The sequence below is a fragment of the Cyprinodon tularosa genome, unplaced genomic scaffold, assembly GCF_016077235.1.
Source record: "Cyprinodon tularosa strain WSP-4 unplaced genomic scaffold, ASM1607723v1 ctg677, whole genome shotgun sequence".
NCBI lineage: Eukaryota > Metazoa > Chordata > Actinopteri > Cyprinodontiformes > Cyprinodontidae > Cyprinodon > Cyprinodon tularosa.
Window position 1 is genome coordinate 453,166 of NW_024039426.1, and position 15,325 is coordinate 468,490.

Consider the following 15,325-nt stretch of genomic DNA (forward strand, 5'->3'; position numbering starts at 1 on the left):
TCCAGTGAAAGGAACTCTGAATGCTTCAGCATACCAAGACATTTTGGACAATTCCATGCTCCCAACTTTGTGGGAACAGTTTGGAGCTGGCCCCTTCCTCTTCCAACATGACTGTGCACCAGTGCACAAAGCAAGGTCCATAAAGACATGGATGACAGAGTCTGGTGTGGATGAACTTGACTGGCCTGCACAGAGTCCTGACCTCAACCCGATAGAACACCTTTGGGATGAATTAGAGCGGAGACTGAGAGCCAGGCCTTCTCGTCCAACATCAGTGTGCGACCTCACAAATGCGCTTCTGGAAGAATGGTCAAAAATTCCCATAAACACACTCCTAAACCTTGTGGACAGCCTTCCCAGAAGAGTTGAAGCTGTTCTAGCTGCAAAGGGTGGACCGACGTCATATTGAACCCTATGGATTAGGAACGGGATGTCACTTAAGCTCATATGTGAGTCAAGGCAGGTGAGCAAATACTTTTGGCAATATAGTGTATGTTAATACACTTACTTCACAAAAAATTACCTGTGTGTTTTCCTCTTACTAAAATGGTGTCTTACTGTTTTTTCCCTCATCATCACTCTTACGAATCTAGAACATTCTGGTCCAGTGTCAGGTTACTTTGATCTGTGCAGTTAAGATTATGTTGTTGAACATGGTTTTATACTGTATCTATTGATGCAATGTTTGGCTTGAAGCAATAAAAATGTTGTATTAACATAATTTTTTGTGTGTTGAATGATTGGTAGTGAAGACGATTGGTAGGACTAAAAAAACTGAGTTGATAGAACTCAACTTGCAGATAACACTACAAAATCTGAGTTTGTAGAACTCAAAATCTATATGTCAAACTCATAAAACAAAGTTGATAGAACTCAGAACTTAAAGGTGAAACTCAAAAACCTAAGTTGGTAGAACTCAAAATTTCTATGTAACACTCCAAAAACCTAAGTTGGCAGAACTCAAAAATCTTTGTAAACTCAACCACAGTGAATTTAAGTAAGGAAAACTCAAAAAACCAAATGCATCACGTTGCCTAGAAAATGTAAGTTCTGTCAACCTCTATTTTTTTTTCAGTGTGGACTCAGTGCAGGAGGTGGAAAACAAAAGGATCCTAACTAAATTAACATCTCTGATGAATAATGTTTCCCACCCCATGCATGAAGCTGTTGCTGAACTGGAAACCTCCTTCAGTGACAGACTGCTGCACCCTAAATGCACCAGGAAACATCATCACAGATCCTTCCTCCCAGCTGTAAGACTTTATAACCATCACTGTTCCAACGACCTCAATAAATTGTTACATTCATGCTGATTTGCTGATTTTTTGTGTGTGCAGTTTTTGTCTTAGTCACTTAAATAACAAGCTGCTGTCATTTCATTTTTTTTTTTGCACATCTCTAGTGTTACCGCTATTTTTCACATACCCACTACCGTAAACATGTCCACAGCTGTTAATTGATTTTTTATTCTCTAGATACAGAGTACCATAGTGTAAAACATTGACAGTACAACACTCTTTTTGTTTTATTTTCCTATCTGTTATTTTAATACAGTTTTCTAAGGTGCACATTGTGTGACCACTTCTGCTGTAACCTTTGCTGCTGTAAACACCACAATTTTCATATTGTGGGACAATAAAGGCATTTTCTATTCTATTTTATATTCTATTAGGTGGCCTTAACTCAGAAAAATTACAAATAGTTAATTACTTGAAAAAATAGAAATAATAAATTGGGGTATATAAATATAATAGGACTTAGACTTTATTTGACATTTTGTACACACAAGAGTATACAAAAAGAAATTGCGTTCAGTACAGCTCTCAAGACATTTTCATTTTTTAAAGTGCAGCCTTGATAAAGGTAAGCAGCAGTGATAATGTAAACATAAGACCATATAGTTAAAGTTCCAACATTCAGGTTTTTTTTTTTTTATAACCCCATTTAATATAACGTTCAGCAGTCTAATGGCAGTGGGGAAAAAACTGTTCTGGAATCTGCTTGACCTGCATCAGATGCTTCGAAGCCTCTTTCCAGAGGGCAGCAGGGAGAACAGCCCATGTTGTGGGTGTGAGGGGTCATTTATAATGTTACAGGCTCTGGAACACGCAGCTCTGGGATGATATGTCTTGCCCTTTTGATCAGTGAGGTGGTGTTTACAGTCCAGTTGAGGTTGTCTGTGATGTGCACCCCCAGGAATTTGGTGCTGCTGATATATACAATAATATTATACATTTTAATATTAAAGTTTTAGGGGTATATTATATTATATTATACTCAAAAAACTTTGGCACATTATGGTCTTTAATATATATATCTTGGGCTGTTTTTCTCAGTTACTAATATACATGTAATATAATAGATAAGCAGTAGGGGGCAGCAAAACATTAACACCAGCGGGTCGGTTAAGAATCAAGAGGAAGACAAACAAAGGAAGCGGTACCTATAAACTGAAATGTTCGGACTCTTCGGGAAAATAAAACCTGTTAAAATTCGAGGTTGCAACGGGGACAGAAAATACGGAATAGCCGCGAAAGATGTAAAGGAGCTGATTAAAAAGGGCTGTAAGCTGTTGCAGGTGAGCCGTGTGTTTGTGGTTTTAAACAAAATTCGATCAGTTCCGGTTTTGGTTTGTTTTTTCCCCCGAGACATTGAATATGAGATAAAACCAATTAAAAGCGAAGCACGATTAAGAGTGACATAAAACTTTATTTTAGTCATTTTAATATTCACTAGATAACAGAGACGAAATAATTATCTAACGAAAACTGTTAGCGTCTCAGTTTTATAGAGTTCTGCCATCATTATCATTTGATTTAGGTTTTAAAGCAGAGAAACATCTGGACTATTCAGAATACCTGATTACTTTATTATTTCTACTATATTATTATTTCTATTATATGAGAAAATGCATTAAATATTTGGTTAATTCGGCTTTTTAGACAACTATAGTAAATGCCTGTTTCCAATAAGTTGTTGCACCTGTTTGTCATAGATATAATGAATACAGATCCATCCATAGTAAAGTATAGATTTGTATTTGCAGATATTTTAAGTCTTTTTGGTATATAGCTGATCAGATTTATGTATTTGTGTAATTGAGGTTAAATGACATGTGCTGTGACCCTGTAATATTGTTCTCCACCATGCAGCTGCCACTTCCTGATGCTCACATCTGCTTATATGAAGATGGGACGATAGTGACAGAGGAGTTCTTCCCCACGCTGCCAGATAACTGCGAACTAGTTCTTTTGTCCAAGGATCAGACATGGAGTGGAGGTACATTCAAATAAAAACATGCTTGTCCTTGATATCAGCTGAAATGCCCTGGTTGGGTCATCGTCCATTGAGCCCTTTTGTTTCTGCCTTGTAGTTCTTTGTGACATCGGTCAGTTACTGAGCTCTGATCGCCACGGCGACGCCGTCATCGAGGCAGCGAAGGGTCTGCTCTCTGATGAGAAGTCTTTCAAAAGGCGTAAAGTCCTTACAGACCTACTGCAGAACTTGGAGGACAGATCTGATCTGGAGAGCAGAGAGGAAGATGAAGATTGGTTTAATGGTACGGTCCAAATGATCTTGGAACTATTAACCGCTTGATTCCTTTCCCGTTGCACTAAGTTAAATAAATCAGTCACATAGACTGTTGCCATAGTCTTATGCTCAGTCTTTGACGGCACAGGTGAGCCGCAGCTCTAAGATTTCAAAGTTGCAACTTAAGAATCCTCCCTAATATTTCTTCATAGGTAGAAGTTTTGAACATTTTCAGCCTATGCTTTAAGGAAACCCCTTTAAAACTTAACATTAGCCAGCTTTAATGTGTGTTAAGGTTCATTGTCTGGTAGAAACACGTAATTTTTACACATTTTACACCATCAGACTCAGATTATCTTATTTAAATGAGAGGAATAATTCAGGATGTCCAAGAATTTACACCAAGCAATCAGCAAGTCTCAAGCTTATGATTAACTGAAATTTGCTGCTGTCTGCAAGTATTTTCTCGAGGAAAGTGTCATGGTAAAACATAATAGGTAAACAATAGTTGGAAAGCTGTCTTTAAAGGACTTACTGACTATTCAGTAGTTGCAACAAGGTCAATTTTTGTTTTTGCGACTGTCGATTCTGGTTGTGAGGATATAGTAAATGAACTAACAAAGATGGAGTTTTAATGGCTCCAAATCCTTTCTGCTTCACCATAGATAAGGTGGACTATTTAATCTGGTACCAATGTGGTTGTTCCTACAGAACATTGATCCCAAACATGCATCAGAACCATAATGGATGGATCCAGGTTGTTTGAGGCTTGTAGAAAAAGGACCTCAATGCTTGAATTTCAAAAACTGGGTCATTTCCAGGTAAAGAACCAGAAAAAAAAAAAAGTCCAGGTATTCTGGCTGAATAATAAAAGGAGAATATGAGTCTGTCATATTTTACCAGTGGATAAAACAAAAATACAAATTCAGTTTTATTTATTTTAACAATGTTTTTTATTTTTCAATCATTACATACTACCAAAATGATCTTGATCAAACGTTTTGGCGCTCAATAATAGACTAAGACCTATTCAGACCCATCTGCTTCATCTTTTGCCTGTTCTTAGAAAGACATGTTTGGCAAATTCATTGGGGTTTTGAAAATAGCAAGCTATTATTAAATATTTACCTTTATTTTTACCTTCTGGATGAAAGACTGACTCCATAAAGCGGTGGAACCCGAACAATCCTTTGATATTTGGTGATTTTTTTTTTTTGGTTCTATTCCAGGTGTTGATTCTCGGTTTAAAACAAAGTCTGCCTACATGAAGTTCAACTGTGAAAGCAGAATACGAGGCTACATGAAAGAGGTAAACCTCAGAGGTCGGGCGAGACTTGGAACCATGTTTGGCTGCAAGAATCCTCCAAACCGTATCCATCTCCTGTCTGTTTTTAGGTGGATGGTGCAACACAAAGCATCCAGAAAGCAAAAGTGAGGGCGGAGTTTTTAAAAACATCAAAGTGTCTGGGTGAGATGCTGAAAGAGGACAAATACAACGGCAAATACTTTGACAGGACTGAGAAGGAGTCTGGACGTCTCTGCACTAAAGAAGGATGGTTCACCTGTCAGGTAGGGCAGAATCTGAGAGGCTGCTTATAGCTGGATGACATCAGCAGCAAAAAATACGTTCAAGAAAAACAGTCCGCTCACAACTGAATAAAATGAGACTTCTTCTTCTGTGGTGTCTACAGGGATCGTTTGATCAGAAACTGTGCCAGTCGCTCCATTCCATCAACCCGTACGGCAGCAGAGAGAGCAGGATCGTCTTCAGCACTTGGAATCTTGATCACAGGTGCGATGCTTCCTGAAGCTGCTGTAACTTAGAATAATAAAGTATAAAGCTTGTTTTTTTGTTTTTGTTATCAATCTGCAGGATTGAAAAGAAGAGGGCAATCATACCCGCCCTGCTGGACGCGCTGCAGAATCACAAAACCACAGACATAAACTTGAACTACTTTTACCAAATGCTGTTCACCAGGGAAAACCTGAAGTTAGTCCACATCGCCTGTCACAAAAAAGGAGCTCACAACCTGCAGTGTGACAACAAAAAGATGTTTAGGACGGCCAAAAACACAAAAGAAGCTAAAGCCACCAAAGGGAGGAAAAGACGCCTAAACTAAATGTTTATTATTTATTTTTTTTAATACATTTTTTGTTTTATTATCGAAGTTTGGAAATTGTAAAAGAACAGAAAACCAGCGTTTTGTAAATCATGAAAAACTTTTATTGTATTATGTGGCACAATCATGTCAAATATATGGATGGATTAATATGACATTCAATCAGTCAGAATTAAACACTTAAGACAAATGTGTTAATTATTTTACATAAATAAGGCAGTAAATCACAAACATGTTTCTGAGTGGTCAGATCAATTAGCTATATACAAAACCCATCTGTGGGTTTAGATCTAGTGCAACTGCTGTTAACCTTCTTAGGTTATGTTTCTGAATCAAGTTTGTTCAAATTCAATTGCTTTAAACTGCAGATTCTTAGGCAGAAAAATCAAAATGTTACTTTTTTTATAAGTATAAAGAGCAGAGATATGTGTGTGGGTATGTATATAAATTAGGGCTGGGCGATTATGGCCTAAAAATAAAATCTTAGTTTTTCCCTCCCTAGTTATTAAGGAAAATGATCAATACAAACGTAGCTCCCTGCTATGGCTACGCACAGAGCGGCCCTGCTCCTTTCCTGTCACATGCGGTGCTTTGCGCAGAATACTGGGCTACATTTAGCTGATTCTTAGCTGAGGTTTGTTGGTTAGTGCGGGTTTGTTCATCCCGGAAAAACAAAGTTTAGTGGTGCTGTTCCTGCATTTAAATGAGATAAACGTTCTTTTGTTTTGGGGTCTTTTGCTCCACGTCTGTCTCAGCAAACCCAGACCAGTTTCAGGGATTAAAAGTGAAAAAAAAAATCCTGTGCCTGAAGTTGCTGCTCACCATCCCATCCCCAAAACCCCCTTGTTGCTACCCGATCCGTACCATCAGCTCATTTGTGCATGTGCAAGCAGATATTCACCCAGGTCGCCATAAATAATGCAATCATGGTACTAAAGGTACTTATTTCTATCCTTACATCACTAAAGAATGCTACACTACATTTAATGAGATAATTTGATGAATTTTACATTGTCTCCATTAAACTGCTTATCTGATATCATTGGTCATGTTCAGAGCAGTCCAGCAAAATATGATTAAACCGTCTTTATCCGCATGTTAGTTTATTACTTTAGATTGAGCACTACGTACCATAAGGTGAACATGAAAGTAAAACATTTTGAAAGGCTTTGCATCAAAAAATACTGCACAAAATTAAGGCAATGGGTGCAATTCAAAACCTCGGCTCCAGAGTGTCGATGTCCGCAGACACTCCGCTGCACCTCTCCGAAATTGTACTCATACTTGTTTTGTTTTTATGACTGAAATTGCGGAAAACAACTCGTGAAGTTTGACCAGCTAGAAGATCGAGGTACACTAAAACACAGGGACCCTTTTCCAACTGTATCTCCGCTCTTTTTGGCCCTCATGTCCCTCCGTTGTCGGACTAAACTCGCCCCCACTTCCTCACCACCTTGGCCGTATCTAGACCCACCGCATGTAGCGCAGACCACGCTTCAATATTGAGCATAAATCAAAAATGTCTGTGTCAAGCTTACTGCAACACACTGCTGTAAGAGTATAACCATGAAGCGCGGTAGGAGGGCAAAATAGGTTTAGCGCCACCGCAGCACGGGAGAATTACGTCCAGGAGCAAATGGATAAAAATAGACCGGAGGAGAAAAAAAAAAACATGAATCGATACTCTAGCGGACGTACTGATGCATCGGATCGTCGGCTGTTGGATCGATACAAAACTATTATTATTTACACTCCTAACCCGGATGTATATCTGGTTGCGTATGTGCAAATGAGCTGATGGTAGGGATGGTGCTTCCGGGACGGATCGGGTATGGCAGCCTGAGAGCGGGCTGGGGGGCACGTCACTACCTCAAGTAGTGACGCGTTCTGATAAGCGCTTAACGATACCTCATCATAGCAGTCACAGTTATCACTGGTGTTTCTATGAAACTTATGTTGAAAAGTTTATTTTACCTTCCCGAAAAAGAAAAAAAAAAATCCCCACCCTCAGTTGCCAGATGCCAGAAATCCGCCACTACGCCAGAGAACCTTAAGCCCTGCAGTTCCCAACAACAGAAGATTTTACTCCTTTTTTGAGAACAAATTTCTCACTAACCTGTAGCTATGATGTCGATTACTGGTTCGTGTGACGTTCTCGCAAGCCAAACTGCAACCTGAGTAATACTGCAGCTACAGAAACTCTGGGGAGCCAAAAGTATGCAGTTATAAAAAATAAAAAAATATTTATTATTTTTTTTTAAATCACCCACAAAGTAAAAAAAAAAAAATCAAATTAGTTAATTGAATTGATTTTTTTTGCCCAGGCCTAAAATAAATATATATATACACATATACATACACAGACATTACATTATGAAGCTGCCAAAAACCTTTATGGATTTTAGACACTTGGTGAAAAAATGGCTGGAATATGACATTCATTATGATGAGCTTATAAACCGATCGGATCTAGGTAGTTATATTCATCAAACACCTTTAACTTGGTTCAAACTTTGTCTATAAACTAACAGGTAGAAACACGAGAACCCCAACATTTTTCTGTTTAATTCAGCAATATTTTGGCATCTCAGCCTGTGATGTTAAATCAGTTGGATATTTTATGATCTAATACAGGAAATCAGCACAGAGTGCAGCTATGTATCCAGCTGCCATGCAGAAAGCTAAAGGAGGGATTTGTCTTTGTTTTTATTCCCTGGATTCAATCTGTGCAACTTTTAAGTGCTGTTAGATTTATTCAAATCAGTACGTCGCACTGGAGCCAGGAAAAGAAAAATAGAGATGCATCAAGAAATGAGCGCAATAAAGGGATTTTAAAGTTTGACTGACAGTGAACACTGATCTATGTTTTTCCTCCTATGTTCCCTTCAGGCTGGAACCTGCTGCTGAATTCAAACATTTAAATGTGGTCGGAGACAGAACCACCAGATAAAATGTCCATTTAATTGCTATTAATTAAAGAAAATATCTGAATCGGCTACAATCTGTATCACTGGGTCAGAATTTTACAAACACTAGAAATCAGGGACTTCCTAATGTTGCTGTATTCTGAAAGGTTCTTTGTTCTTTTATCAAATCTCTCCTTAAGTGCCACTAAGACAAACGGGCAATAACTTAGGATGGATCAATGAGAGTATATGTTAATATATACTTTTTAAAAAGCACTTGAGTGTTTGCTTCTAGCTGAAGTTTCTTTTAAAGTTGTTATTTTGGCTTCTGAGATAGTTTACGGCATCAGAGCAGACGGTTTGGCACGGCTAAAAACCGTTAAAATTTTTGATTCTGAGAGCCAGCTCCACTCTACCTCCTTCATTGTGGACGGGGAGATTTGGACGGATGAAGAGAACCGACTGGATGCAGTGTCTGAGCAGGTAGCTTGTTGCTTTCTCCAAAGTGCTGGGATGGTGCTCTGTTTCCATTGACTAAGTGCCAGCCCCCTGCTCTGGTTGAAGGCTCGCCTCGCCATCTTCACTGTCCTCCTGTGCGTAGAAGTGCCGGCTCCTCTCCTTCCTGCGGGCGCTGGGAGACGTAGCGGGTGATCTCTGAGGAAAGTCCTGCAGGAACAGAGATTCATGCCACAATTCCATCATCTGTATTAATGTTAGGGTTGTCAAGATACTAAACTTTTCAACTCGATACCGATACCAAGTAAAATATTCGATACTCGATACCCTTTTCGATACCTCAAGGATAAAAACAAAGACTCCAAAATTCAACAGAAATATTTTCATTAATAAAAAAATCCAATAAATAAATAAAAAACAATAAGAACAATATTTTGAGGTTGTATGCTGTGCACAATATTAAGCAAGCTTGATAAAAAACTTACAAAATTAAAATTAAGTGTTCCTTTCCTGGCTATGTTTTGCAGACATAACAATGACACTGGCCAAACCAGTTAAGAAGCAAAAATAATTCTCAGCAGCTGCACCTGTTACAAAAAAAGTCTGAAACTGAAAAGTACACAGAATTATTCAATCACACAGTGTTCAGAAAGTATATTTTCCATTATTGTGCATATTAGATGGCTGTATCGATACTTTTGAAAATGAGTATCGTATCCCGATACAACGTTTCAGTAACGATACTTTTTTGAGTATCGATACTTTTGACAAGCCTAATTAATGTTCATCAAAAATATAAAATTTTTCTGTTTATTCATTACTGTAAAACAACCTGTTTAAATCCAATGTGAAATTTATAGAGGAAAGTAATCAGAGAGCTGAAAGGTAGAATAAAACTAAACTGCAGGGGATTCAAAGACAAGGAAGTTTACAGAAGGAAAAGTTTAGAGGTCATTATTAATGTAGCTGCATAGAGGCAGCTGATGGGCTCTGAATCGATGCCAGCCATGTTTTCAGCTAATTAAATTAGATTTTAGGTTTTTAAACCCTCATTGAGTTCTGTGTTTAGCAGCTCATTAGAATTCACAGTCCTGGCAAAGGCAAAACAAGCTAAATAAATGGGATTCCTGCAATGAACAGAGTTAAAAAGACTAAATATCATGAGATTATCTCCACAATGAAACCATTGTCTTGTTCTTCAGTAACTTAAGCAAATTATATTTAGCTTTTCTGTTCTTCAGCTCTTGTGACTCGAGTTTATTATTAGCCAGAAAAGGAATGAGTGATTTCTCAACATATGAAAAACAAAAAAAATGGAAAAGAATCAGGATTCAATTAAAAAAATAAACAAATTTAAGACTTAAAAACATACATTTAAGAGCGTATGAAAAATTGTGGTCAACTAATTTTTTAACTGATTAGTTTGAGTCTGATATGGGATGTTTTTGTGACCAAACAAGCCCCTACAAAACAAAATAAACAGATTAACAGTTAAATGGAACACTATAGCGAACCCAGATATGGAGCCCTTTATATTTCACTTATAATTACTTCCAACATTTTCAGCTCATTGAGAAGGCCAGGACTCCTCACCTGCACGATATCCAGGTTTCCAAAGAACTGCTCCACAGGAAGGATCTGATTACTGTCATCATCTTGGAACAGCATCCGACTATTGTTGTCAGAATCCATACGCTCAGAAGGCTGTTCCTCCAGGAAGCTGTTAGCTTTGCAGCTGCTGACCTCCTGCTCCGACTTCAGCTCGTTTTCTTTACCCTCCTGACCTTCCAGCTCCGGTGAACCTGAGCACCTCCTCCTGTCGGCGGCCTCCAGGCACTCACAGCTGATATAAGACAGTATATCAGTCGATTTTGAAGACTTAAGTGCTGAACTTTCCTCTTCTGATGAGAGCAGCTTCTGGCTTTTAAGATTTTTCCTCCCTGTCGCAGAAACCTGTGGTGCACAAATGGAGGAATGAGGCAGATGACCTACTAAGCAGTTACACCAGTCTGGTTTAGCAGGAAATGCAGAAACAAAATGTACTTTTTAAGAAAATAAAATTAAGAGGAAACTGATCTGTAAAGATGTGCAAAGCAAACCTTTGTAGAGCCTCTGACCTCAGATCGTCTCTTCCTCTTTCTAGGCTTTGGGTTGCCAAGTGGACCAGGCATCTAGGGAAAAAAACAAAAACACAGGTTGCTCATTTCCCCAAAGACAACATTTCATTACAGCAACTACTTATTAAAGGGTTTGGCTTCGGTAAGCTGAGCTGCAGCTGTTGTAACACTAGCACATCCCTGAGAGCTGCAGCTACTGAGCTAAACGATTTCGCCAAGCCTCCCTAGCAGTCCATATTGGGCATTTTTCACAACCTATCATTCTAGTGATGCAGTAATCAAAGAAACACAGCAGGAGGACTATAGAGTGGCCTGTTCAGCAAAACTACCGGCAGGTTTTAAACAGTTTAACATTTATGTCAGAGGTTTAGTTTATGGACCGAGTTTGGCTTCAGATTAGAAAGCAGCCAGCACACGTGATGGATAGGGGCCTCTCCTCTCCTCTCCTCTCAGGTCAAGATCCGCACGTGCAATCACACCAAACAGGAAAAAGAACGGCGAGAAGATCCAGTTTGTCAAATTAAAACATGGTAACGAAAGATCGGTAACTAAAAATTAGAGCATAATTCTTATATATTCCCCAAAACTAAGAGCATTTCATTAAATGATGGGATTCAGGCTATTGGTAGTTCCTCATACCAGGAAGCAGATTTCCCATCTCCATCAAATTATTTGTTTCATATCGAGAGGCTTAAAAGTTTCATCAAATCCATTCAGAAGTTCTAAGAGCAAATCTCACAACTTCAAAATAAACCTCTTAAAGTGGACATGGATGAAGAAAAGCTGAGTTTGGAAGTAGAGAATAAACATAGTTCATACAAAACATGATGCTAGTTATCCACAATAAAAAGAAAATATTTGGGCAGAAACTGAACATATGCTGGATGCTGATTTTTTTAATATGTCAAATAAAATTAAGCGTTAATTTCCTCATGTTTTGCTACTTTGAATTTAATAATATCAGGCATGCTCCCCTCAAACTCTGAAGAAGTCGTAGCGGAGCAAGAGGGGAGGAACAGCGGAGGCTTTGCTTTAATCAGACGGTCTGGAGTTCAGCGTGGCGGTGACAGAGGATGTGGGATTTCAGGGTCAGGGACCGACTACTCTCAACATCTTCACAATGTTAACTGATTGAGTCACGTCTTCTCCCAGCAACCAAGTCAATATGGAAGATAAGACCTGATTCCAGCTCTGAATATTGCTCTCGGAGCACGTTTACATTTTTAAGATGGCCCCTGTTCCTCTGAGATAAAAACAGAGCGAGATAGTTAGCGGCACGTCCGAACTGCACGCCAGAAATGCTTCAATTGTACCAACTAATACTTTGTCTAGGAGATTCCTGAAACAACCTGGGAATCAAATCTCTCTTTTTTTGTTTTGTTTACATAAAGATGAGCAACTCTTAAACCCATAGTAAGACAGAAAGTGAAACTTTGAGGGAAACAGACTTCAGTTTCGATACTTCATGATGCCAAAGGTTTGGCTTTAACTAGATCTACTTTCAGTCTGCATCTCATTGCTGCTACAGGATGATCTGCGGTCAAAACAGAAAACAGAGTTTAGAGTAGATGTTTCCAAACCAGTGGAATAACACGGCGATGAACTCTGGTTTGTTTGTGTTAAGAGGCTCCAGATGATCGCAACAGTGGTCTGTTTCTGGTGCGACGGTGACCTCACCTCCATCTGACACATCTACCAGATTGAAATGCCTTCCCTCCCATAGTCTGATGGACAAAAGTCACATTTCAGGATGTGATAAATAAAGGCTGAGCGTTTTTTGTTTGTTTTTTTTCATTGCCATGCAGCTTTCAAGATGTCTTCTCCAAAACAATCGGTGGGGCAGAACCGAACAGAACTGAAAGCATACACTACAAAAAATAAAATACAAGTGAAAACCTTTTTAAAAAGGTTTACTTTCCCTTAATTTAAGCTGGTAGGTCAGACAATTTACTATAAAATACACTTATTTACATTAAAATGAGGGAAAAAACTCCACTGACTTATTTCAAGTAGACAATATGCAATTGTATTATTCTAAGGGCAAAAATACTGATTCCTTTGGGAGATCCTTATATTTACCTGCTCTGTTAGGATGTTTGTAAATCAAATGCTCTTATTTTAACAACTTTTTTTTTTTCTGTGTTTTACCAAAACAATTGTTTATGATGTATAAGTAGACAGAATAGACTGCATTGCAAAAAGTGTCCATTTAACCAATTCTTACAATATTAGATCTTCAAAAAAAGAGTTTTTAATCTCGTCTTGAGATTGATTAACTTCTTGTTAAAAAATATATGTTTTGCATTTGTTGTGAGCAGGTTCTTAAAAGAAGATTAATAATCTAACAGTCTCCTCTTGCTTAGTGTATCGATCTGATAACAAAATCAAAAAGATTTTTCTGCTAGAGCCTGGTTAGGTGGAAAAGTTTCAGTTTGTTACTAATTATTAATTACCTTTACAATTTATCTAATTATTTGACTCTGAAACTAAGACTGTGGCTAAGTTAAAATACTTTTGTTTTTCTTTTTTAATAGTATCTCATCCTGGCCTTCCCGGTAAATTTAATTTAACCGCCACTGTACAAAATCCTTATGTTAACCTGTAAGAAACATGAACATACTTTATATTCCTGTAGTTTCTAGTGATTTAGTCAAAAATAAACAAAGACATGAAAACGTCCAGATGTTAATTAGGGGCACACTTGGAAATAAAGAGTTTTCCAATATAATTCAAGCTAAAACATTAGTCTAATCATAAACAAAATTAGTCAACACAGTAAAAAAAAAAAAAAAAACACAAAAAAAAGTCTAGTTTTAGTGGAAAATATTAAATTTTTCTATATAGATAAATATATTTTAGAGTCATTTCAACAGCTGTTAGGTTTGAAAATTACAGTTTGTTGAAAAAAAAAAAGAAAATCTCACAAAAATATCATAGTACGACAATTAAAAAATATGCTGTATTATCAAATAAATTAACATTGCTGTGTGTTGTTTTTATTCTTGTTTTATATTGAGTATATTTAATGTCTGCATTAATTATACCATATATGTATATTCTTCATAAGACTTTAAAACATCACTGTTCCCAACAACCTCAATAAGTTTTGCAGTTTCTATCTTAATTAATTAAATACTATGCTTCTGTCATTTTGCACATCTCTGATGCTGCTGCTATTTTAAATATTCAGCTTTATATTGGTTATTTATTTTCCAGTTTTTATATTGTTAAAACACTTTACAGTATTTTATTGTTTATCTTTTAACTCTTCACTATTATGTCTTTCTTTTACTTTTTTCTAAGGTCCATATTTATGTGACCTTTTTTTTTTTTTTTTTTTTGCTGTAAACACCAGAATTTCTCCATTTTGGGACAATAAAGGGATTTTCTATTCTATTCTCTATATATAGTTGCAGTCACAATGATCTGAAGTAAAGAATAAAATTATATATCGGAAGTCAGTGGTTAATATATAAATGAATTGTAGGTTTATTTTTAAATTGTAAATGTAGTGTTTTACTTTGTATTAAGCTTTAAAATCTCCGATAATAACCACCGCAACAGGATTGCTGAAGAAAGGACAGAGCTAGCTAGTAGAGGTGAATATATAAACAACAGATTTTATCTACATATTTAAAGAACCAGCCCTGTAATTCCTCTTTAAGGAAAAGCAAAAGTCTAGCCGGCTTTTTTTCAAATCAGGTATCAAATTACAAAACAAGCACGTTTCCAGTCCTCCTAAAAATGCCGAACATTTTTTCCATCGAGACACATTTGTCCAAAAAAAAAAAAAAAAAAAAAAAACCGTTGCTAACTTAGCTTTCCACCATATTTCTTTCACTTTAGCGAAACAAATATGGATTAATTACACTAATGTGTCGCTGAGGCGTAACAACACGCGCCCAAAAGCTGCGTTATTCCTCTGAGACACAAAGACGACAGCTAAAAGACCTCCATTTAAACAAATAACACGGTGTCACCGCTTCCCTCCATTAGCTACGCTTCTACCTTATGCATCGCTCGCCGCCGCCGGTGTTATTTGGAGTCCAGATATTTGGCTCTTTGTTAGCTTTGGGTTGAAATGCCAGCTTTTCACCGGTGGAAACTGGACGAGCTCCGCCGCTGCCTGCGCCTGTCTGTCTGAGTGTCAAACCACCGACGCCTTCTCCGCGTATTTCCTGCTGCCTGCCAGGTT

General features: G+C 37.6%; 2 protein-coding genes across 3 annotated transcripts; one reads left to right on the plus strand and one right to left on the minus strand.

Moving 5' to 3' along the window:
* Positions 1–2,405: 2,405 nt before the first annotated feature.
* dffb (DNA fragmentation factor, beta polypeptide (caspase-activated DNase)) lies at positions 2,406–5,882 on the plus strand. Its single transcript, XM_038267560.1, has 7 exons — positions 2,406–2,578; positions 3,153–3,279; positions 3,374–3,559; positions 4,761–4,840; positions 4,927–5,100; positions 5,223–5,323; positions 5,405–5,882. Exons 1-7 carry the CDS (start codon positions 2,456–2,458, stop codon positions 5,649–5,651), a joined length of 1,038 nt encoding a protein of 345 aa, XP_038123488.1. The 5' UTR covers positions 2,406–2,455; the 3' UTR covers positions 5,652–5,882.
* A 2,094-nt stretch (positions 5,883–7,976) lies between these two features.
* Positions 7,977–15,325, minus strand: cunh1orf174 (chromosome unknown C1orf174 homolog). 2 transcript variants are annotated; one of them, XM_038267558.1, is made up of 4 exons: positions 15,139–15,325; positions 11,131–11,184; positions 10,607–10,966; positions 7,977–9,223 (listed from the first exon to the last, which is right to left on the minus strand). In XM_038267558.1, exons 1-4 carry the CDS (start codon positions 15,145–15,147, stop codon positions 9,092–9,094), a joined length of 555 nt encoding a protein of 184 aa, XP_038123486.1. In that variant the 5' UTR covers positions 15,148–15,325; the 3' UTR covers positions 7,977–9,091. The 2 variants fall into 2 exon arrangements, with proteins under 2 accessions (XP_038123486.1, XP_038123485.1); XM_038267557.1 differs by having other exon boundaries at positions 11,113–11,184.

Excerpts from the sequence above, each read along its gene's own strand:
- dffb (XM_038267560.1), top strand. The coding sequence starts at position 2,456 with ATGTTCGGACTCTTCGGGAAAATAAAACCTGTTAAAATTCGAGGTTGC. Across the intron at positions 2,579-3,152 it reads AGGGCTGTAAGCTGTTGCAG|CTGCCACTTCCTGATGCTCA; the intron begins GTGAGCCGTGTG and ends TCCACCATGCAG. Across the intron at positions 4,841-4,926 it reads TACGAGGCTACATGAAAGAG|GTGGATGGTGCAACACAAAG; the intron begins GTAAACCTCAGA and ends GTCTGTTTTTAG.
- cunh1orf174 (XM_038267557.1), bottom strand. Across the intron at positions 10,967-11,112 it reads AGGTCAGAGGCTCTACAAAG|GTTTCTGCGACAGGGAGGAA; the intron begins GTTTGCTTTGCA and ends TGTGCACCACAG. Across the intron at positions 9,224-10,606 it reads GAAACCTGGATATCGTGCAG|GACTTTCCTCAGAGATCACC; the intron begins GTGAGGAGTCCT and ends CTGTTCCTGCAG.